The 24,627-nt window shown below is 36.8% G+C and overlaps 1 protein-coding gene across 1 annotated transcript in view; it reads left to right on the top strand.

Moving 5' to 3' along the window:
* Positions 1 to 24,627, top strand: part of ARHGAP10 (Rho GTPase activating protein 10) — a 101,120-nt gene that overhangs the window by 43,452 nt on the left and 33,041 nt on the right. The window contains exons 15-19 of the mRNA XM_010009004.1: positions 1,390 to 1,477; positions 2,743 to 2,801; positions 5,370 to 5,475; positions 6,098 to 6,257; positions 21,528 to 21,678. Of these exons, the coding sequence (XP_010007306.1) occupies positions 1,390 to 1,477; positions 2,743 to 2,801; positions 5,370 to 5,475; positions 6,098 to 6,257; positions 21,528 to 21,678 (564 nt within the window). The remainder of the gene's footprint in view (positions 1 to 1,389; positions 1,478 to 2,742; positions 2,802 to 5,369; positions 5,476 to 6,097; positions 6,258 to 21,527; positions 21,679 to 24,627) is intronic.

The following is a 24,627-nucleotide window of genomic DNA, read 5'->3' on the forward strand; positions in this document are numbered from 1 at the left end:
TTTTCGCAAATTTTTTTTTTTTTTTTTTTTTTTTTTTTTTTTTTTTTTTTTAAGAGGTGTGCTTTGTAATACAGGCACTTGTTATTTTCATCTCCAAATTTCATATAACACATCCTTTGACTATAAACAAAGTTGATAATTATGAAGCAGTTATTTAAAAACTGTTTCCTGAGACAGTCTTGAATATTTTGGTTAGTGGTTGGCTAGTAATGATTTGGTGGAAAATGTTATCTGACTTGTATTTTAAAATGAGATTTAAATAATTGATATAATGAGAGAGAATATTCAGTTACAGAAATAATTGCTTGGCACAGCCTTTGGAACAGAATTATTTAGTCCCAGTAAAAAGACTGCACCTTTAATCAGGGATCCTAATTTGATTTTTTAAATGTCTGTCGTTTGTCTGACAAGCAAAGTAACAAATGAATTCTGAATTGTATGATCTGGTCAACACGTAATCTGTGTCAGCTACTGCTGTAGTTTACTGTAGTGTCTGACAGAAACATGCAGCAGTAATAACAACAGACACTCAAGCACTTCAGGTTACCGAACACATTAGGCTAGTTTGGCTATACACCTGTAATCTTTTTGTGTCGGGTAGCTATTGCATCCTATTTTGAGGCCAAAAAGGTCTTTTTTTTTTTTCCCAAAAAAATATTACAGTGGGCTGTGTTGTTTCTGTGTTCTTTAACAATAATCTCTCACCTGGTGGGTCATTCAGACATATGTTCGTTCAATTTGATCTGTCGTAAGGCTAACTAACCTGGTAAAAGATGAGAGGAATTCTGTGAACCTGACAAGTGGCCAAGCAAGCACGTAGTTTTTCCCTTCAGCTAAAATTGATCAAGGGAAGCATTCAGGCTTGTAGTGGTAACTTACTGATAGAGAAGGGTCCTCTTTCTACTTTTGAAGCACCCATTAAAGATTTTCACACAGTGAGGAAGTCAAACTGCACTTTGTCGGCTGTTCTTATCAAAAGTCCAAAATAATGGTTTACAAGGAGAATTATGGAAAGAGTTAAAAAAGATTTCTCAGTGTACATGCATTTTAAATAATGAAAGAAAAGAGGGAAGGATAAGTTATGCTTAGTGGGTCTTTTTTCTAAACTGTTTCTGTACAAATTTCTGTTTGTCTACATAATTCTGTTTAATTAACGGTATGAAAATGCCAATTGCTTTAGAGACTTTTCTACAATAAAGTGATTTTTAATCCTTCATTAAAGAAAAAATCAGTAGTAAATACTTTAAAAATTAAAATATGAAAATTTAGAAATTTATAAAGTGGTTTGGATATTGTTATTGGATATTCAATGTGTTCCTGTTCTTTTGGGGCATACTAATTTAGAATTGCCTTTTTCATGTCCCTCTTCTCTTTCTGATTGCTTTCTAGATGCAAAAACGTGCAATGAAGTTGACCTGGAAAACTCTACAGACTGGGAAGTGAAAACAATTACTAGTGCTATGAAGCAATATCTGCGGTAAGTCAGTCTCTCATCTGATTTTCAGACTATGAATTCTGTATTCCAGTTCTCCTCTACAGTGTATTAAGCTACGTTACCTAATCTTCCTATATTTTGGAATGTAGTTACCTTTTGTGTAAGTACTGTGTTTGTTATTTGTCTTGGTGAAGCAAAATAATTTAGCAATACTCAGGTTCATATGAGGCAAGGCTCAAATGTTTTTATGTTAGATAAGTAAGCATTTCACTGATGATTTGGAAACATGAATTGTTAGTAAACTTGCTGTGAACCATTACTGAAATTCAGCTAAGAGTGTTAAAAGTGGTTTTTTTGCCTTGCATTGTTTTAATGTGGTAGAAGGGAAAAGGTTATGAAATGGTTAAGATTTTCCTCTTCCTTCTGGCCCTTGCTCTGATGTTGTAGGTGCAATAGTAATATCTTGAGAGTAAAAAATAAGAATTTGGCATGTCTTTTCTGTTTAAATGGCTTGGCCAATTCCTGATCAAGAACATAGAATGCAGAATTTCTGTGTTCTTGTAATATGACACAAATACAGTATTTTTAATCAAAGAGCACTGAAGAGCTATTATCAAGATGAAGTCTCTCTTACGGAGCACAGGAAAGAAAAAAAAAAAAAGTGCACATGATGAAGTATTTCCTGCCTACATTATTTCCCATCGGAGTGTTTACTCCAATATTTCATAAGCATCAGTAAATCAACTTAATACGTGAAGGTTTAAACTCTGATGTTTTAACTCAGATTTCCATTATTCAGTACATTTTTTATTGGTGACTAAACTTTTCAATTTCAATTTTTCCATTTGAAGTGATTTAGAAGTTTGATTTTTGGATGACTGCTGTTCAGCAAACTTAACTGTTTTAGGACCTTATTTCTTTCCAGTAAGGCACTGACTTGTGATTCTTTGTATTTTAAAAACACTAATGAAGAATTAATTACATAGTATATGTGCACAGTCTTCATCTGAAAAATGGCTTCGGTGTTGTAATTTGGAAAGGTGCCTTATGGCACCAAGGCCAACAGAAGTGCTTATTGGAAGTGTCTCTTCAGCTTGTGGAAGATAATGAATGTATTTACTCTTATTTTCCTGGTAATACCAAATTTGCCATTCAAACTGGAACTCATTGAATTCAAGGGCCACTGTAACAATGATTGCCTCCAGTGCGAAGGTTATACTACTGAATGTTAAAAAGGTTTCCTGCTTAGAATAAATACAGATAGAAAAAAATATAACTAAATTTATGATGTCATCCTTGTTTTACAGAAGCCTTCCAGAGCCACTGATGACATACGAGTTGCATGGAGAATTCATCGTTCCTGCCAGTAAGTACATGACTGTAATTCAAATAGAAATCTTTCCTTACAGTACTGATGTGGCCTTAGGAGCATGGTGCAAATGCAATTTCAGAAATTCTTCAACCCAGTAAAGATACAGGAATAAGAAATGTTTTAAAAATATGTAGGTTTTTAAGTAGTGTTCAGTTATAGTATGTGCCACACATAACATGTCCATTGACAGACAAGCTTGTGACAGACTTAGCATAGTGCAATTTTTACTTTTGTGGAAAAGCTTTTGGACAGACTTTGTAAATATTCAGTCTTATTATCTTAATTACATAAGGATTAACATCTACTTAGTTTGCTTTTTTTTTTTTTCCTTCCATTTATAAAGAGCATGAAGCTTAGTAAATGGAAACACACTAATTCAGGCTTATTTGGGTACTTAAAGCACAGCTGCTGGACCCTTGTTTTCAGTGCCTCGTTAGCTCTGTATCCTGTCTGGCTTAACTATTCCTCAGATATTAGTAGAAGACAGGAAGAGCAGACCACATTACGCTATGGCACTTTAAATACAGACTTGGAGAAGGTGCAACAGCATTTGTAGTTCAGCTGTATGGTATCTAATGCACATGAAATTTTTTTGGAAGAGGATGGAGGGAAACTGTGTAAGAAAATTTTTGGCAAAGTATCAAACAGATATTTAGCTGATTTTCTTTCCAGCCTGTAGCACTTCTGGCAAACTGTGGAAAGCAAAATTAAAATAAACTTTGAGACAATTGTTTTATCTTCTTCAGATTCCTGTAATGACTTTCCAGGTCTACAGAATGTGTTCACTTGTGGTCCTTAATTCAAAATGAGAATTAGCCAATGAAATTCATGGCCAAAGCACATCTTAGAGTCCAAGGGCTTAAAAAAAAAAAATCAGCATGCTTACCTAGATGGTGAGTTTGCTTGTTTGTATTGAAAAGTGTTAAAATAATTTCTTGACCTATGAAGTTTTGTCAGCAGTTTCTCACTTTATTTTCCACTCTGTTTTATAGTCTGGCTCAATAAAAGGATTCAGTTGAAGTTACATGTTTTAAATAGTACAGTGTTCATAAATAGTAAAGAATGTTGTGGAGGGGTTGATTCAATGTAGTGGGGAGGGAAATTTAATCAACATCGCAAATCTGAGTTACTGTATGCTTAAAAATAGGTAGTCAGTGTTGTTTCCTCCGTTGGCTATAAAAAAACCCAACAACACCAGGAAAAGTAAGGAATATCCTTTTCTCTGAAACTTGCAAGTGGGGAGGGGGCCAAAAATTAAAAGGCTCTCCTTTCATTATACATATCAGTGTAGATGGAAACTGTATAAGCTTTAACTGTATCTTGTGATTAATTTGCTTAGTCATTCTTTAATTAGGATTTGTGATTTCATGTATATGTAAAATAGTCTTGCATTAAAGAAAGCTTCTGTTTTTCTGGTTGTCTGAATTTTGATTAGCTGACTAGAAGCTAAATGTTTTGCATTTTTCATAGCCTATTTTTTTGTTTTTTTAACAATCTGTGCAGGGGTGTTCACTGCAAAATAATATAAACCCAACCCTAAAATCTGTAGCAATATGCACTGAGAAATACCTATTTAATTTTCTATGAAATACAATTAACAATCAAAATTGTGTTATAAAAAGATGGGACCTGATGAGTGGTCTTGGTGTCAAAAATTCATGCATTCAGAGTAGATATTAAATTTTTCTCTTTATGTACCTTGTACTAAGTATGATTATATACAAGAGAAATGCTTCCACTCCTCTCAGTGTAACCACTACTGAGATGTAATTTTGTGATTTAATATAACTCTGACAAATAGGAAGAGGGACTATTTTAATCTTTTACAGATTCTTGTTTTCATCTGTGTACTAGTGAAAAAAATATTAAATTTGACACGTAACACACAAAGAGAAAAGGCCCCTTGCTTATTTTTACTTTATTTCTGTACTGTCCTAGAGAGGGATGCTGTTGTTATTCAGGGCCTTTTATTGAAGTAACCTCACTCAGTAGATTTTTTGCATGATTTTTCTTCTGTGTCTTGACAGTTCATTAAATTTTCTCTTTCTGAGCGTATGAATCTTCTGTATGTGTTGTCTTACACAGTTTCCAGAGTAAGGCAGCATAAATACATTGTCATTAGCTTCATGGTACCGACAAACCTGAGTGCTATGATGAGGACAATCAGTTAATGATGCTAAAATGTAAAGTTCCACTGTGGCAGTTCCACTCTGTGGCACCCAATAACATTGCTCCTCACCTTGCAATATCATTGTAAGCAGATGAATCCAATGTAGCAAAATAATAACTACATCTGTCAGTTTTTAAAAATAGTTGAACAAAGGCTTCCTCTTGCAGGTGGATTGAAAGATGTGTTCACAAAATAAGCAAATGAGTTGATAATTCTGGAACAAGATTACTTGTGAAAACAAAGCACATATGTTCACTATAGCTATGTTTGAAGATACATAAGGGTTGAAGCAAAGTGTGTGCAGTGTGTTTCTGTGCAGGGGTGGGAGAAGCTTCTGCAGATTTAATTTAATTTCATTTTTTGATTTATATATTTATTTCTATGTCCCATAGAAAGTGGGAGTCCTGAATCTCGAGTCAATGCAGTTCACTTCTTGGTCCATAAACTCCCAGAAAAGAACAAAGAGATGCTGGAAATTCTGGTGAAACATCTAGCCAAGTAAGTGTTACGACCTGCGTTCCAGCTTGTCAGAACTCTTGTCCTTACCTTTGCTTAACTACAAAGGTTCTTAGTTAAGTGTGGCTGGAGATGAAGCCCATCTTGATGCCGTCATACACAATACCAAGAACCAAAAGTGCAAAAGCAGACAAGACGTTTGAGTCATGCTGTGTGTACTTTGGCGGGAAAGGCAGAAATCTAATCCATTAATGAAGCCATATAAGTATTTACTTTAGCAGTCCTGCCAGAAGTTGAGGGTTTGATTGAAGTGAGAAAGGGAACATTATACTTTCTTTTTGCAAATTCTGGCAAAAGAAATAGTGGAGATCTGTTAGCAAATTTAAGTTGGTTTCACACTTGCCCTGGTCCAAGGCTAAGTGCATTTTATATATTTAAATTTAGTAAGAGACTACTTTTGTTTTTAAATTGCTGGTGGAAGAATGACTTTTCTGTTTTCCAGCATTCAGTAAGACTTTATTTGAAGCAACTTTGCACAAAACAAGCTTCTAAAACATAGATTAAGTAAATGTAATGTTTTCATTTTTAGGCTGAAGTTTCCAACAGTAATGGAAATTTTTCATAACCTATTTCCTGTTTTTTCCCTTCAATTATTTTCAAAAAGTGTTTCAAAACATGCTAAGAGGAATCTAATGACAGTGGCAAATCTAGGGGTAGTATTTGGACCAACGTTAATGAGGCCACAGGAAGAAACTGTAGCAGCCATCATGGACCTGAAGTTTCAGAATATCGTTGTCGAAATCCTGATAGAAAATCACGAGAAGGTGAGCTTTGATACATCTTCGAGTTTCTGACCATTGTCCAAAATAGTCTGCTAGGCTTAATGGGTAGTGTGGAGTTAAGTATAATGTTACAAATATCTTAATTCTAAAGAATATATTCTATAAACTGCACACTTTTGGCTATTTGTAAGTATCCCTGTTTGTAGGTAAGCAGACATTTCAGATTGTGCACTTCCTGGCAGTAGTGGGGCTTCTGTGAGTACAGTACACAGATTTTCATTGTCATATTTGCCAATTTTTTTTTTCTGAGGAAAAGTGATGTAAGACTGGGAAAGAGAAAGCCCAGACTCAGTTTTTAGCTCTTTTATTAAGTACTTTGACCAGAGTCTGAATTAATTGTTCTGTGTTTTCATTTTTCTCAGAGTTCACAGAGTAAAAAGAAGACTCTTTTATAGTCTGAATTTTATGGGTAAAAAGCATTATGAGAGAGGCAGGTAGTAACATTTCCTTTGTTTTCGATGTGTGTTATTTTAAGCCTTTGCACTTGAGGTTATACTGAAAATAGAAGTTGTTGCTGCTGATATGGCAAATGCCAGTTACTAGTGTGACTTACACGGTACTGTCCAGAATATCACTGCATGTGATAGAGAGAGACTTCTTTGTTTGGATACTGCTTTGGGAGCCCTACGTGTCTAAGCTGACTTGTGGAACTGGATGCTGGAGCTACTTTGCTTGTACTGGGAGGATGAGCATGCAGCATCTGCCTTGTTCTTATTGTCAAAAAAGTGCTTTGGAAAAGTTCCAGGATGTGCCTTTTCCTCTCTTCTTTCTTAAGCACTCCAAGCATTGAAATAGTTATTTATTTTAAAGGTTAACAGTGTTGAAATGGGCTATCTAAGCAATGTCTTATCTATTCTAAATAATATCTCTCAGGTTTTTCTGACAATGTAATTATGCTGAATGATACAGGCTGAGCAAAGCTTCTGTTGGCATAGCTATATCCACATGGTGGCTGTTGGTGGTTTAGTGGACTTAGGGTGTAATGCTGCCCTCACACACAAACATTGAGCAGATACAGTATTGTTCTGTTGGAAAAATACTGTACTGCAGATGTGGCTCAAGTTCTAAGTGATAAATATTCCAGGAGTTGTAAGCCCTGCTGTGAATTTTGGACCTTATAAATGAAGGTAAGCTCATGATTTTGAAGCTATTGAAGTAATAATACAAATTTAAGAAAATTAAGAGAGAGCAGAGCCAGGGTGTTTTAATAACATATGGAATCTGAGGTTGAATTATGCTTACTGAAATCACTGGATGACCATAGATTAGCACCATGTTATTTTTATGCCAGCTCAGTCACATCTTGAAAAACTGGACATCAATTTAATGTTTGCAAATCAGTTGTAGTAGCCTTTCTTGCTTCTCTGAAAATGTAGAGAGGCAAGGAATGGACACTACATCAAGATGATAGTACATAATTTTCCATAAGTTTGTGTTTTTATGTCTTCTTTAGAACTAGAGGCCTGTAATTTTTTAAGGGATTTCTGTCATTTCACTGTAATTTCAAACAGTGAACTAGCTATCAGTGCCCTGTCTGCAGCAACATCTCCCATGCTAGAGCTGTTTCCAAGATGACAGGAAACCCCAAGCGTGACCTTTCTGTATTCATAGCAAAAGGCAATGGAGAGGTATGTATTAAGGCATTAAAAAAAAAAAAAATTGTAGTCAAATTGAATATGTTGCTTTTACAAGTGAGCCTTCTTCATTTAGGGCAGACCAAGGACCTACTTTTAGTGACAAGCAGGCTTATTGTCAGTCTAATGTTAATTTTATATTGTTGTTTTTAATTGATATGCGTTTCAGACTTTCTAAGACTCTTGAGTTAGCTATTTATAGCCCTGGTGAAATCCTAGGAAAAGTCACTAGCTTATGGTTAAAATACTTTCAAATATTTCATTCAGCCACTACTCTGCCTCTGCTGATTTTTAGCAGCCTCTGCTCACAGAAGCTAAGTCTGGAATTGTTTGAACAGCGGTGAAATCAAGGTGGAGGTACACAGACACAAAGGAATTTGAAGCAACACTTCATGCATATATAATTTATGACTGCGGAAAGGCGTTTCTTTTCATCTGTAGCAAATGAAAAACGATCAAACTTCTGAATTGTAGAAGCAATAGCCATTGATATTTCTGGTTTAAATACGGTAACTTGATAGGCAAAATGGTAAAAAACTGTTAGGATTCCTCAAATATTTTAAAATTCTATCAACGTTTATTATGTCTTGTGTAGACACCTTTACTGAAGGAGATCCACAATTCATTTTCAGGAAGAGACATAATTAATAGGGTTACTAGCTTTGAAATCCTGGTGCACTATTATCCCTCTACTGAATCCTAGTTAGAGAATTTCTGTGCAATTCATATGTGGAAACCTGAACACAGGGACTTGGCCTGAGATAAGGATATCATGCTTAGTGTATAAGTTTTTTTTGTTGGTTGTTTGTTTTTTTTGTTTGAGTTTGTTGGGGTTTTTTTAAGCTTTGTTGATATCTACATTTATTTTCTGCTAGCTAGAAACCAGTCAGTACTACTTTGATAGCCTCCCTGGCATCAGCTCACAAGATCTTGTTTACGGCTGTGTATGTCCTTCCAAACCATGACTATGAACCAGTTATAAAAGGTTGAGGAAAAGATGTTTTGCAAAGTGAGACCAACTTGAATACTGGCAATAGACTGGGCAGCCTCATGTGTTGCGTAACTGGCATTGCAATTGCACAAGGATAAAGACTAGAATGGAAGGAGAAGAGCATTGCGGAAATAATTGTTTAGCTTTTGTTCTTGTCTGTTGTGGATAAGTCTCTTTCAGGAAAAGTATTTCTCAATGTCCAGTCAGAAGATGAGCCATAGAAGTAGGTCTCTACTTGGAAATAAAAAACAAAAACTAGACCCAAGGTGAGACAATGTTTTACTCAGGACCTGCAGAAGCATCTTCTCTGGAAGTGAGGCCAGTCCAGAGGAAAATGGGACCTGTGAATTGTCTTACTTGCTTCTGTAAGATGTCTGTAGGGGAAGGTCAACCAGAAATGCTGGGCAAAGTAGGAGCATGTTCAGGTTTGAAGTTAACTGACCTCTCTATAGTTTTGCCTGAAATTGCCACGTTTTGTGCTGACTGGGCTGTGTGCACCAGCACTCTTGTTTCGCTTTGCTTTGTAGGCTTTTAAGGTCGGTGTCATTTCATACTTGGCTGTCCTGTCCTGTTCTCCCTTCCATATCTGTCTGGTCTCCCTTGATTTCCATGTCCCACATCCTACCCTTCACTTAAAAAAGCATCAGAAAATTAATGTTTGTGTTTCATAACTGTGTTAATTTTTCTTTGAAGTTATACCTTTCCTTGGTATTCCTTTTCTTGAGGTAACAAACTCAGGGGCTGACTGCAGCTGTGCTTGTACAATATGGGGAACTATCTTTGCCTGCCCTGTAGGTAATCCTCTGATGAACTTTGCTCCCCCAAAAAATAGGATTTGATTTCTCTTCTCCTCCTCACACAAATGAGTTTCCAGGGGATAAATGAATTTTTCTTCCCAAGGGTTTCATACATTGGAAACCTTGGGCCTCTCAGCTCTTCTTGTCTGACTTTCTGACTTGCGGTGAGGACTAATGGCAGTCCACTCCATGGCAGCGTGAAGAGCGTGCGTTTTCATCTTGCTGTTTGTTACAAAGTTTTGGCATCTTATTGGAATGAATGTCTCTATTCAGAGGGCTCATTTATTTGCCATTTAGAGATGCCTCAGTGGTAATGTGAGCCATTTTGGTTTCTCAATTCCCTGAACATTATTTTAAGAGGGGAAAAAAAACAAACCCAAGAGGATAAAAAAAGAAATCTTAAGAAATGAAAGATGATGAGGGAGGAGGTTGGAATAAAAAAATATCAATGGGACTGGAATATTTAAACCAGTATATGGCGGAGAAAAGAACAGTAAGTACAAATAGCAAAGTTGCAGAAACAGAAATAAGATTAATATGACATCAAAGAAAATTAGAAGAAAAAAAAAGAGAATTAGACAAAAGTCCCTTATGGAGACTAGGAAGCCAGAGTCAGTTGAAAGGGAATAGGTATGGTAAGAGATACTTTTTTCTATATTTCAGAAAACTTATGGACAAAATTATCGCAAAGGCATTGATTCTGAAAATCTCAATAGGCCCTATATATAAGGCAGGTACTTTTCACTTGTTTTCTGTATTAATCTTTTTATAAAGAGCAAATGTTTTACATACTTTAGGAAACCTATATCTTTGTTGTAGCTTTGTTTTGTTCAAAACATACATCCTATTTCATGAAATAGAAATGTATACATTTTTCTTACTTTAGGCACTTCTATAGTTTTTTTTTAAACTAAAAGGAAGACAAGAATTTAATACTACTGAACTCTTAAGCCAACATCAACTTCATGAAGTAATACTTGGAAAATCTTTAACCTTAAAACATATTGCAGCACATAATACATGCAGTGTTCATGAGACAGAAGAAACAGAAGTAGGTGAAGTCAGTTGTTCGTTCAAGAGTATGAAGTGACAGGGTAAGGTGTGGCCTGTGTTTCTACTTAGCAATCACTGCATGTTTAAAGTAGTTCTGTTTCAGGTAAATGCTTTCAGGGTACAGTCATGTAGTGATAAGCTAAAACTACTTTTTGACAACACAGGAGATCTTTTGAAGTCCTAATAAAAGGACATATAAAAAATTGTAAAGAAGACTTGTTTCAGCTTTCGTATTTCTTTGCCTTTGGCTGCAATGAAAGACCAAGAAGCAATATGTTGTAATTGTGGTGAGCCCCTCAGTTCAAGAAGGACAGGGAACTGCTTGAAAGAGTCCAGTGCAGAGCCACAAAAATGATTAAGGAAGTGGAACATCACCCTTATGAGGAAAGGCTGAGGGAGCTGGGGCTCTTTAGCTTGGAAGAGACTGAGTGGTGACCTCATCAATGTTTAGAATATGTAAAGGGTGAGTGTCAGGGTGATGGAGCCAAGCTTTTTTTCAGTGATGACAAGGGGCAGTGGATGCAAACTGGAGCATAGGAGGTTCCATGTGAATATCAGGAAGAACTTCTTTACTGTGAGAGTGACAGAGCACTGGAACAGGCTGCCCAGAGAGGTTGTGGAGTCTCCTTTGCTGGAGATATTCAAAACCCGCCTGTACAAGTTCCTGTGTGATGTACTCTAGGTGATCCTGCTCTAGTAGGGGGGTTGGACTAGATCATCTTTTGAGGTCCCTTTCAACCCCTCTGATTCTGTGATTCTGTGATTTCCTATAATGCAGCAATTTGAAAACTCCTGAATGTTTCTCCAGTCAACAAGCATTTGACTAAAATGGGGGGGTGGGGGGAAATGACATCAAGGTGTCTCCATTAGGGCAGAGTTTGCAGAGAACCATGTGAGTTTTAGTTCAGAAAGGTATTCAGCACACTTAACTCTAAGCACATAACTAATCAGAAGTGTCATTGAAATGATTCCTATACTTAATTCAAGTTACATGCCTTAATGATTGGCTGAGTCTACAGCAGAAGGGGCAGCAGGGACAGCAAAGAAATTCATCATGGTTTCTGGTGGAAGTCATAGCAGCTCTTTTGTTCTGCTGTGGTGTGTACAAACTCTTTAAAACCTTTCTCTGTCATGTGGGTAGCAGAAAGCCCTTCCATGTGAGACAAGCACGGATGGCATGGTAAATTGACTGCAAATCTTTTTGTTTGTTTAAAATACTACTGTTTTCTACATCTTAGTGTGGTTTACGCATAGTAAGAAGACTGTGTATCAAATCCCCAGTCACGTTTGTGACTGCGGTTGATGGCATTAAAAGGAACTGAGTCTGGATCAATACCTGGATTGGCATGCTGCTAAACCACTCCAAAAGAAACAAAGCATGTACTGTGAGTAAACTAACTAGATTAGAAAAGAAAATCAAAACTAAAGTCATGTTCTCGGGGATAGAAACAGTCTGCTGAGATGCTGCATGACAAATACATGGCACGTACAAATTGTAAGGACGCAGTCTTCTTTCCTAATTTGCCTACATTTTTTCCAGTTAATTTTGGGAAACAATCCTCAACTTTGTATGAAATTTCTAAGTGATACAGATCTCATATTCTACTGCCCACAGGCAATGTTCCTGATTAATAAAACAAGAATTATAATAAGGGAGTGGAATTTAGTTGACTAAAATTTGCTTCAGTTGTTATGGTCAGGGTACTGTGCTTGCAGTCCTTATGAAGAATGTTAAAATAGATTTTCTTATATGTAATTTTGTAAGTCAAAGGAAATATTCTGTGAGGTGCTGTAGGGGGCATGGAGAGGGTAAAAGTTGTTGCACTCCTGAAGAAAGTAAATTCTTACGTGGAAGCTGTGTGCCATAAGAATTATACTTTATTGCAGCTTTCAATGATAAGTCAAGTATTGAATTTAAAAACTGTTTTTCTTTATATTGGCTAAAATGACCTGAATACCATCCTGTCTGATCATTGTTAATGGATACTAGTGCAATATATGCTGGTGGTTTAGTATGTACTCCAGAATTCTAGTAATTTTTTGCCTTAGGTAATGTATTTCAAACAATTTAACAGATTTTTGAATAAGCAAGATGGGGCAGTCAAATGAAAACACTGTATTTTCAATGAAACACCAATACTTCATTGCAGAGAGTGCTGGACATACAAATGAAAAACAAGTTCTTTGCCTCTGAAGATTCTACAGTCATAATATAAGATAAAAATGTAGTTTGAAAAACAGAGGAAAATACTGTACAAAGCAATGATGATATAAATCCCTGTACTGGTAGCAGGGAAATCTGTGGAGAAGGAAATACTGGTTTGGTTGGTTAGTTGGAACTGTCATTTGCGAAGATCTTATTTCATTCTCATGCTTTGTATAGTGACAGCATGGTAGGGGTAGAAGGTCAGGGTTTTATTCTCAATGTGTAATTGTTTATATTTCTGTTAATAAATTTTATAGAAAACTAAGTGTGACATATAGATATTTCTTTGTATTTGTGTATGCATAAGAATTTATATATGAATATTTATTACAAATGAAGGGGAGATCACATTCACCTTTGGTGTGTTTGGCCATGGTTGTTGCTTTTGCTGGCTCTGTACTTAGGTGCGTAAGCACTGCCTTTTATCTTCTTGGGACTTCTCACACTCTTTGCAAGAGAAAATATATGCAAACATTCTCCTGCATTGTTTTCTGTTTAGTAACTGGGAATATGTTATGTTTTAGAAAGCTAGGTTATTAGATTGATTAATCTTTTGATTTGAAGTCTTTTTCTGGTTGTAATTTAAGTATTTTCTGAAACTAAACAAGATACACAAAGGGAAGGGCAATCTTTTTAAAATACTCTCCTTGGTGTGAATTACAGTAGGTGAGCATAGAGGAGAAGGTGAATCTGCTGTTTCTGCTGGTGCAGTGGACAAATGTGTAGGTATTTCAAACCTAGTGCATCATTAACTCTCTCATTTCCTTCAAAGAATAAAACGGATTGGTTGATAGCAGCGAATGGACTTGTTATCAGGAGCATTCTTCTCATGAATTGTTAAAAGGTGGAGCGAGATGTGATACAGTGTAAGCTGCAGTCATTGTATCAGGAGTGCTACTTTTAGAAAGGCTGAGTCAACAAGCTCATAATTCGCAAGCGATCAAAGGACACACGTTTTTAACCTTGGTATATTTTTTTTTTTCTTTCACTGCTGTCCTCTGGACTGTAATGTCATGTTGTAAGGCTATGTTTAGTTTCTTCATTGAAGCTCAAATGTGAACTACATTGTTCAAAGTAGTCAGGCCAAATGAGTGGCTGTTAGGGTCATATATACATGTCTGTGTACAGGTTTATCTGAAAATTTCCTAGTGTCTTCTGTCACTCTTGTAGTTTGCAGTTTGTCCAGAACTCTTGTTCCTTTTATATTAAGAGGAGCAGATAGCAGATAGTCCAATTTTAGAGTGAGATCAAGACTCGCAGTGTCCACAGATCTTTAAAAGCAGTGTTTCATTTGGTTATGTGCAGTCAGGGTGCCAGGCAGGTGATCTCAGCAAATATCATTGCAATGAAGAAAAGGCTACCTTTGATTTATTTATTTATTTATTTATTTACTGAGCTTTGTGGCTTGGCTCACAGCCAAGGATCTTTCCTCTTTCTCGTTTTGACTTACACTTGGTTACTTTTCATGCTGCATCTTCTGTTGCACTGTAACTGAATAATAGTGTGCCAAGCAACACCAGGAGCATTATTGATGCTTTCTGGTTGGTGGCCCTCTAGAGGCTTAGCTTCAGGTATTCTTCAACCCTTGATCTGATTTTTTTTGTTTTGTTTTTGTAAATAAAATGATTGTGACTATTGTGTAAGAGTATTTCGTGGTTTCTAGTGGAATTCAAGAATCAAAATCCAAAGCCTCAGAAAATCTACATCCCAGGCAATCTCATAGGAGCCAGTGTGTAGCAAATGGCATTTTACAATGTATAGATACTGAAGTGCAAAAGTCAGGATAACCACTTCAAGGCAGGCACACCTGTGTTGGACTGGACATGATGGTGACCTTGGGGAGGTAAGTTACTTAAGGATTCTAGTTGAGTTAATAATTTTCATTGAAGATTTCGTAAACCTTTTTAGAAAAACAATTCATATGCTTTTTAGAAATACTATTTTTTATCACATTTTGTACACTGAAGACAGATTCTGTTTAGATGTCAAGTACTTCTAGTGGATGTACTTCATATTCATTCAATACATTGAATCGTGTATTTGAGAACTAGGAGCAATGAATAATACGAGACCAGAAACGAAACAAGTTGATCTAATATTGCCCATAGTAAAATGCAAAAATTAAGGAATTAGATATCTAAGGAATATTTTAAAAAAATTCAATACACTAGAAATTTTATAAAATTGTTAGAATTGCTACATAAATTAGTATTGAAATAAAACTTTTGTGCTAGCTCTCCAGAAGTTACTCGTTTGTAATTTTGATCATTATTGAACTTTTAATAGCTCTAATTAGCTCCTGCAATCCCTTCAAACAGAAAAAAATAATCTAGAACTGTTCATCTTCTTGCATGTGTTTTTTAGTGTTAAAAGTGGATTGCAATTAGTAGCTGGTGGATGCAATTAGTGCCTGAGCTATGACAATGTATTTTAAGATGCTTAGTTTCACCTTGCACTTCTTGAAATGCAAGGTGAAATCTAATCTGTAGTAAAATTATAATTTAACATAAAATACATAGTTTCTTTGTTTGCAGAAAATGGCAAAAAGAATGGCACTGTCTTTATTCTAAAAAGGAAAAAAGTTTAGAAAGTCTATTGGAGTAAAAGCACACTGTGAACCACTAAGACAGTTTGCCTCTTTTAAGCATTTTTGTCTCTACTATAAACATATTTTTTTGGTTTTGTGCAGGTTGCTGGATCTAACCTGAACTGGGTTTGCATTACATTGGAAAGAAGCTAAGTCAAGAAAAGTCCTTGGTGTTAAGTTTTTCTTGCACTACTCATTTAGCTGCTAATTTATAATATATTCTTTGATCAACATATATTCAATTTTCATGGAAAGGCAGGAAGTACCATAGCCATAAAATGTGTAAGGGCTGAGCAGTATCTGTGTCCTAGGTGGATGGTGTTTTATATTGTTCAATAAACATTAGTTGAAGTGTCCGTGTGTTTCTTTTATTTGCCAACTGCGATTCAAGTATGCATTGAAGGGAAATGAGCTAAATTAAAACTTATAGTGACGTTGTTCTTATCTTGAGAAATACTGTCCTCTAAAAAATATTATTCTAGTATGGAGGCTACACCACTAGCAGAATTTCAAAGAATTTAGAATAACCTGGTGTGTTCTAGCCTCCTTTGCATCAGACAGTGATTCTGGTACTGATTCTTGCTCATGTATTCAAAGGAAATAGATGCATGCTCTGTGTGGTAGGTGGTTACGATAGTGAGTGGGGGTTTTCTCTTGCAAAAAAATCATGGCACAGCTTTAAGCTGTTAATGATTTTTTATAAGTTTATCATCATTAGCTCTATAACTAAGCCTCCAGTATTTTTTTCCTCTCGTTTTCATCCCACTCTGTCCTTGCTGTTTGCCTCCCACTGATTTTTAGAGGAAATTTTAATTACCCCAGTGATACAAAGCAGACAGAGATGACCTGATGTCTGGGTCTTTTCCTAAAGTGATTCCTGGCAAATGTACTGAAATTCATTAATTAGTTCTGCTTGTGACCAGAAAGAAAAGATCACTATTCTCTTGTAGCAGTAGAATCTCATCTACATTTCTACATATAACTATACATCTAGTCATAAGCTTGCGGAATAGGCCAAGTTAAATCCTCCCAGCCATGAGTTTTTTAACTTCTAAAATCGGCTCTAGTAAGAGCTCAGGATCTAGAGTCCAGCACTGTTGTAGATTGAGGGGAACCTGGCAAAATACCTTGGACTGCTGCCACATGGATCTGCTGGTAGAATACCATATTATAATATGCTGAATTTGGCTCATTACTCTCAATAAATGCTTCCGTAGACTTTGTGGGACACAGGTTTAGTAATTGGAATGGCTGTATTTAGGGATGGTCTTGGGCTCACTGCTCTAGACAGAGCTGTTATTAGTGGTGTATATCCAAGATGGTTTGTGGTTTGCACAGAGATAAGTAGGTCCAACATACCAGCATTTAAATTGCTCAGCAAGAGTCTTATCTTTTTCGTTGTAGCTTCTACACTGCTCGCTTGAAGACTGGTCCACCACTGAAGTTAGTGTGCACTTTTAAATTCTGCTTTTATGTAAGGTCAGACCTAAACAACCGTTTAAAGCACTAGCTTGACTGGGATAGCAGTTGGATTTGTTGCTTGGTAAAATTTTGTGTGCTACATGTGTAAGTCTTCTCCTGTACATACATTATTTCACTGAGCTTCCAAGTTTGCCCCCAAGTAGGTCAGTAGGAGGATGCCAGTGCTTTTGAGAACTAAGTTGTAGATAATTAATACTCTATAAATTGAATGCATTTTGGCCACAGTCTCAAAAATTGTGTTACGCTGGATGTGACTGAAGTCCTTAAACTATGAGGTTGGCGTAGTACATTCTTACTGCTTCTCGAAAAAGGTAATTCAATGAGCAAACTTCATTCTTGTCTTTATTACAGGCATTAGTCAAAGATGTGGTAACTAGTGCAATTCTTGTGAGTGATAGTGGTATATCTGATTTTTACTTGAAGGGAGGCTTTTTTTGGACTAGCGTAAAGATCTTCTATTACATAGCATGTTCCAAACCTGTTCTTCCATGGGAGTGTTTTCATCCAATTGTATACGTGTGGTTGCCTTGTGATGCATCTAATAGCAACAGCTTACAGTGCAAGAAGATATTCTGACACTTAGTCAGATGTGGCCCCATGCTGTTGTTCAAGTCAGTCAAAACACCAGAATGCTGGTACCATTTCAGATGCTCACATGGTGCATGTCTGATTTTGTCTTCTATGCATATGAAGTGTGCTTCTGACAACAGGTCACTCACAACAGGCATCTTTTATTAGCTGTGAAACTTTCATACTTCAATGGCATTATCTAATTAACGAGGCTAGAAAGAAATCTGAATAAAACCAGAAGCTAAAAAACTCTTCTCCCCACTGAAATAAAACATACCTCCATCCCCCCATTCTCAGGCAGGTGTTACAGTGCTTCTGTCAGAGCAGCAGACAAATAGCCAATGAGGCATGATGAAGAGTACTTGTCTATTTAAGTGAAAATAAAGCAAGAAAGAGAATCTGGATCCTGTAGGTGCACTTCTAAAGGCGAGGGTTGACCTTCTGCTTACTTTTCAGATGCTCACCTTTGCTAAACTGTGGTATGACCTGTAGCTTTGGCCTGCAACAAAAGAAGATTTCTGGTGCCTAAAAAGCAGGTCTAGTTATGGATGGGCTGCACTTGATTTTATTTTTCTCTGAAAAGACAAAATGAAAGTACCAAAGTAGGGAAGAATACAAATATGAGCTGCTTGAAAGAGCAAAAGTGACCCCAAGTACACCTTTTCATGCAACACAAGGGCACAGGATGTTTCCTGTTTCGTTTATATATAAAACAAAGCCTAATTATCTTTCTAGTGGTGTGGGTGCGTGTGTGGTTTTATTTTTTTGAGCATCTCAGAATTCTTCAGGGCAACTCATGGTATGTGGTGATTTCATTGCTGAGTGTGATAGTTCGTTCCACTTTTCTCTGTATGAGTAACCTTTGTCTGCAGATAGTCAAGAGGTTGCGTTCTCTAGTTCATATCTGAGTACTTCTCTCAGGAATCCCTTCTTCTCTGTGGAGATAGATACTGAATATGAGTTCAAGGAAAGCAGAGCTATAGCCTTATTGCATTAGAGGAATGTAGGAGTGAGAGATTTTGTGGGAGCTTGTCATGGTCCCAGTGAGTGTTAACAGGTAGCTTTGTGCTACTCAGCTCTCCAGAGGTGATCTCTGCTCCCTAGAAAGCAATATACCACTTATTTGCCTTATCCCATGAATTAAACTTCCCTACTATTCTGCTAGAATAAGAAGTTTAGAGCAGAGTTGAAGGTAAAATAGGGCACAGGCCTGATGCCCGCCGGAGTGTCTTGTCTGTAGGAGGGGTCTGCCTGCCTAAGGCCCAGTGCTGTGACTGGGTAGCATTGGGTTGTGCTGAGCAGCAACTGATGCAGAACTTTGCCTGTAAAAAATGTAAAAGTAAAGGGGATACGCTTACCCTGACAGTGAAAGAGAGGACCCCTGACTTTTATTAGGAGACAGAACTATTCTGGAGAGCTCATGTCTACCTTCCACTGGTATTGCTATGAAGTTAACAAGCATGTGCTGGATTGCTACTGCTTGGGTGTGACTTTACTGCCTCTTATTTATCCTGTTTATTGCATCAGGTGTTTTCCTCCCATAAAAAGGAACAAGCTACCAACCATTTTTTTACCACATAGCTACTTACAGTTAAAAATCTGCTTGGATTCATTACCTGTCTCCCAATTTTTTATCCTGTTGCCTGTCTGGCAGTGAGTACCATTGAGTAAGGATTGCTTTTGTGGTTTTCTTGTGTTTTGCTTTTGTGAATCTTCTAGTTTCTCATGCTAAGTTTTAGAAAATTATATTGAAGTATTTGTGAAAGATGAGGATAAAACACTTAAGAATTTTACTGAAACCTCTGTAAGTCACCTAAATGGATACAAGAAGGCTCAACTCTTATGAAGTACTCCTGGGGAATACTTGCTCTCACCACCATTAATTTCAGTGGAGATAAGGCTGTACAAATAAACACAGCTGTGGAATGCAACACAGTAAACAACATGCTGAAACCTCTTGGCAGAGAGTTAATTACCAGAGAGCCCAAATGCAACACTTAGTCCATGAAAAGATGGCATTTAAAGTTTTGGTACTTTTGAATTTTTCAGAAGCAAATATTTATCCCTAAAACTGTTCAATCTAGCCTTGTATTTACACATAAGGGGGCAGTGTGGTACTGTTAGCCAAATGCCATTTAGGTGCACATTAGATTTCCTTATTACATGTTGCATCATTTTTGAAGAAATGGCTTTAGCACTCTAAGCACAGTTAGAGCTTTGTCACTGTCTGAGTGTGCTGCTGTGTCTCTACTGGGGAGAACCAGGTTGAACTGTTTCCTTTCTTCTTTATAAACTTTGTTTTGGAGAGTTCTTTGCACTGTTTTGGCGCTCTGTCGTACTCCCTTGTTCATAGGCATGTGAAGGAATGGAAGGCAGTTTTCTTAACACTGATATGGTAAAGTTCAGGTTACATCATTTTGTCTCCCCTACAGTGATGTTCACTTATTGGGAAGGAAGGTAAATGTCCACTGGAGCTTTCTTTTGCACACCTTATATAGACTTCTGGCCTACTGCTGCCCAGTTTTGGCAGTATGATAATTCTTCCACAGTTTTCATCGAAAATGGTGTTTCTGATTATTTGCTACTACAGAGTCTTCCACCTGCCAGTACAAGAGTGATGATTAAGCAGCTGTTAGCCAGTGTATACAAGATTTGATGGCATGTAGAGTTTCTTATACTTTTAACACAGTGTCTTGAGTGCTCAGGATGCTTATGGCATTTCTCTTGTCTGTAGAGTAGCCTAAGCTGGCTTTTAGCTTCATGCTGCACCTAATATGTGCTGTAATAATAAAAAAAAGTGTTATCTGTGGCATTTCTTTATACTTTCTGCATGGATTTTTATTTCATAAATGGCTTCTCCTTCGAAGATTCATTACAAGTCTCCTCTGTATAATATTTCATAACCAGGTATGTGGTAAAGTTGTGGCATAAAAACCTACCATATACTGTTTCATTTTACCTTGTTATATTACCATGTTGTGTTGCTGTAAGGTGCTGTACAGACACAGGGCTTTTCTTTTATAGCCACTGTTTATGTTTGTCTTTATCTGTTCATTTGTCTTTGAGGAAATTAATATTTAGCTGATTTGTTCATGTGAATCTGCTGTGATCACTTGTAAAAGGATGCTGTTAAATTGTACATCAGCATACTGATAGTTTTCTAGAAGCAAATGAGCATCGTTAGACTCTACCCCATACCTGACAGTTAAAGTAGAAATGCTATAAGGTTCAGCAAATCTGCGTTGCTGGTTAATTCAAAGAGAAAAGGTGGTATTTTGTATGGTGATATGCTAATAGTCATGACACAAAACATCAAATGATAATAAATGCAATGCTTTTTATATGCATCTTTGTGAATATCATCATTTAATATAAATGTGACTCAATATGCAATTGTTAACTGAAAAAATTCTCACATGGTATGTTACTATGGTATCTCTCACTAAAGACCCTTTACCTCAAAATTTTCCCTGTCATGAGTATGGGTTTTTAAAATGAAAATGGCTGACATTATAATTATATCACAAGTTTTGAAAATTAAAATGGATGTTCTGGCAGGATTAACGGTCCTAGCTAAAGCTATAAAGCTTTTTGGTTACTGGTTCATAAAGTTAGTATCCTCCTTTTTCCCCTTCCCCTCCATCCCAGCTGGCAAGCGTGGCTGCAAATATTTTGTCTTTGGATTAACTGATTTGCAGCTTGGTTAATGTGTAGACAGTGCTCTTGCTTATTTTAATATTTTATTTATTTATTTTAAAAAGCACTCATTAGAGACCCACGGCATACTCCCAAACTTGAAGGAATGGATTTTTGGCTCCTGCCTGCTTTGAATGAAATCCAAAACAAATGTTGTTTGATAATGGTTTACAGTTGCATTACACAGGTTGCTCTTCGTGATAAATAATTAACACCCTTTGTGTTCTTGATTGCAGATTTTCAAAACCCTGCCTGATGCCACTTTCCCTGAGCCAATCTCTATGCCAGTGTCTCCTCCAAATGCTCCACCAAGGCAATCAAGAAGACAAGGACAACGTATTAAGAGGCCTCTGGCTGTTTACAATCTCTATCTTGAGCTGGATGATGGTAAGATGTTAATAATAATTTCAGGTTTTCCAGCAGATGAGCTGTGTATCCTGTCTACAGTAGGTGTTTTCATATTTCATTTATATATGTGTGTGCATGCACATGCATGCTTGCTTAATTGCTTTGGAACATGTAAAGCAGCAAGGAAAGTACAGAGAAAGGAGAGTGTGACATATGTTTAGAAGTAGGACAAACTGTCTTAAATATGCTTTTCCCCTCTAAAAAAGAAGCAGCTCCTGTTTCTTTGGGGAAATCTCTTTGACCTCTACTGAAGATTACACAATCATAAGATAAATGGAAAGAGAACTAAAATTAAAGCCAATCTTTTATGAGAAGAGCTAATGCACTCTACAGTTAAATTCATGTGGATTAAAGGCTCAGGTCACCACTGCACTGGAGAATACTACTACTTCTCTTGAATCTTTAATACCTTGATGTAACTAGCAGTAAATACTTGTAGGATTGCCTTACTGTTGAGAAGCAAAGAAAAAAATCTTGCTTTTGCTTGGAGTCTGCTGTAGCAACATACATTAAGGCAAAGGGTGTATAACATCTTATATATTCTGACTGTTGACCAGAAACATAAAATTTTTACTGAAATTTCATTGCTTGGGGGTATGTACAGTACTGAGAAGGCAAGTCAGTGCTCATTTTGTTACAGATTTTCTCCACCCTATTCCCATTCTCCCTCCTAATGTTGTTAGTCAATTGTCTTTTCACATGAAGAATCATGGGATCAGGGCACAAAGTCCAGTTAGCAAGTGAAAATAAGCAGGAAGATCTTGATGTCATGTACTATTGAGATTCACTGATGAACTGTCATTAAATCAGTGGTCAACAGTGTTTGATTTCTTAAAGAGGACAAATAGCTACAATAGCTGTTAAGCAGCTTTTAGAAATAAACTCAGGACTGTTTATTGTCTCAAAGCCAGTTTTACAATCTACAAGAAATTCAACATGTCTGCCATTGGGTTTAATTCACCAGAGAGATATGTAATCTCTGTGCCTTTCTGTTCTTGCATCAAATATGAAACTAAATGCCTCAACTAGAAGGTGTTTAAGGTGCATCTGCTGAAAAACTTAAGCTGTGTTAATTTGAATAATATGCTACCGAAAGCTAAGAAAGCTCTTGAGCTGTATCTGCAATAATAAATTTATCCTCATTTGAAAAAAAAAACAAAATTGAAGCCACTTGCAGAGTTGTTTACATTTATTTTTGAAAGTTAATCCCAGCAGGTTGCAAAAAGTACCACAACTTCTCCAATTCTATGCTGCAAGGTGTGCACTGAGGACCTGACTTTGACCCTAAGACAGTAGACAGGAAGTATTTGATAGATTATTTTTTACTGTAAGAGCTGAAAGTACAATGTTACTGTTGAGAACTGTTGTTAAGTGTTCAGTTTATCCTAAATACAGTCTATATTTCTGTCTAATTTGGGCATCTCAGCAAAGAGAAAAGCTGGAATTGTTAAAGACTGTAATTGTTACATACCATGCAGAGGTTTGGTACTTGTCTGGGAGTTCTACTGTTGTGAGTTGCATAGTGGAACTGTGATGAAACCTGAATTGCTGCAGGTGAAGCCACAGCTCCAGGATGGGTGGAACTGACTTGCAGTGAGATCTGCAGATTATATTTCCCCTTGTTACTTCCAAAAATTACCCTCTAATTCTCCAGCCACTACAGAAGGTAGCGGCATTCTCAGTCTGTTGTTGCTAGGAACTACCGGCTGCTGGTAGGTCCCCACTACATGCTAATGCTTATTTTGTGTTTAGCCGGATAATTGTGTCAGTGGTTGGTGCAATGCTTGTTTGGCACATGCACAGTATATGCAGTGATGCAAAACCTGGAGCCCAGCTGCATCACTGCATTATCTGAGGAATGACCCCATTGGATGCAGGGTGCATAATATGCACTGTGGCCTTCGGTTGCTTTGTTCTTTGGAGCCCGGGGGAGAGGAATAAAAGTGAGCCTGGGCTTACTTCCATATTTACCTAGTTTCTTGGCTAACAAATGCATGTTTTATAACTACTCTTTGGAAGATTTTATCATGTGTGTGTTTTTAACAGGAAATTAAACATTAAACCCCTTCCCTCCCCCCTCTTTATTCACAATGGCATGAGTTAAGCACCAGGCATAAGCCAGTGTTTTGTATTTCCTGGATATGGCAAAATTATCATAATCTTGTTTTAAGCCAAGTAGCTGATACATATTTATATGTAAATATATTGGTAGGCAAATACATCTCTAAAGGTATTGTAATTATATAAAAATATTTTGTGTGCCTTGGAACTAGAAATATGTTGGAGGCAATATCTCTCTGTGCTGGAAGAACTTCTTGAGTGTGTTTCTTTTAGGATTGTTATGCAAACCAGGAAATTGTTAGAAAAGCGGAAACAAGTCTTTAACTATCAGCTGCTCCAGGGAGTTAACAGGCTTCAGAATCCACTGCTTGAATTGGAAATGCAGAGTTCAGGCCAGCTTTTCTTCTTAAAAGCATGTTTGCAGTCAGGAAGCTTCTTGACTGAACAAAAAATGTGTGCAGCAACCACCCAAAAAGGGCTGTAAGTGACATAAATATTGATAGATGTAATAGTTAAAGAATACTCACAAAGTTTGATAAAAATCTTTAGTTTGCCCTCTAGTAATTAGCTGTACTGAGTTCTGATAGTGCATAGATTTTCCTTTCACATGGCATTTAAACCTATTTGCAAACAATTCAAGTGTTGTATTTACTACTGTAAAGATCTTCATTTCCTGAAAGACAAAGTTAAGCCACAGATGATACTGTCTGTTTTTCTTTCAACTTCTTTCCTCTGTGGTAAACCAGTTACTAAATTTCCACTCTGAGGTTTTTCGACATCTCAGTGTCTCAAGTAGAACTAGACTTAATAGGGAACTCCGAGATACTTTCATATGTGTCCTAAACCTGAAGTTCTTGTTTCAGCAGG

Source organism: Chaetura pelagica, unplaced genomic scaffold, assembly GCF_000747805.2.
Source record: "Chaetura pelagica isolate M959 unplaced genomic scaffold, ChaPel_1.0 scaffold221, whole genome shotgun sequence".
Lineage (NCBI taxonomy): Eukaryota > Metazoa > Chordata > Aves > Apodiformes > Apodidae > Chaetura > Chaetura pelagica.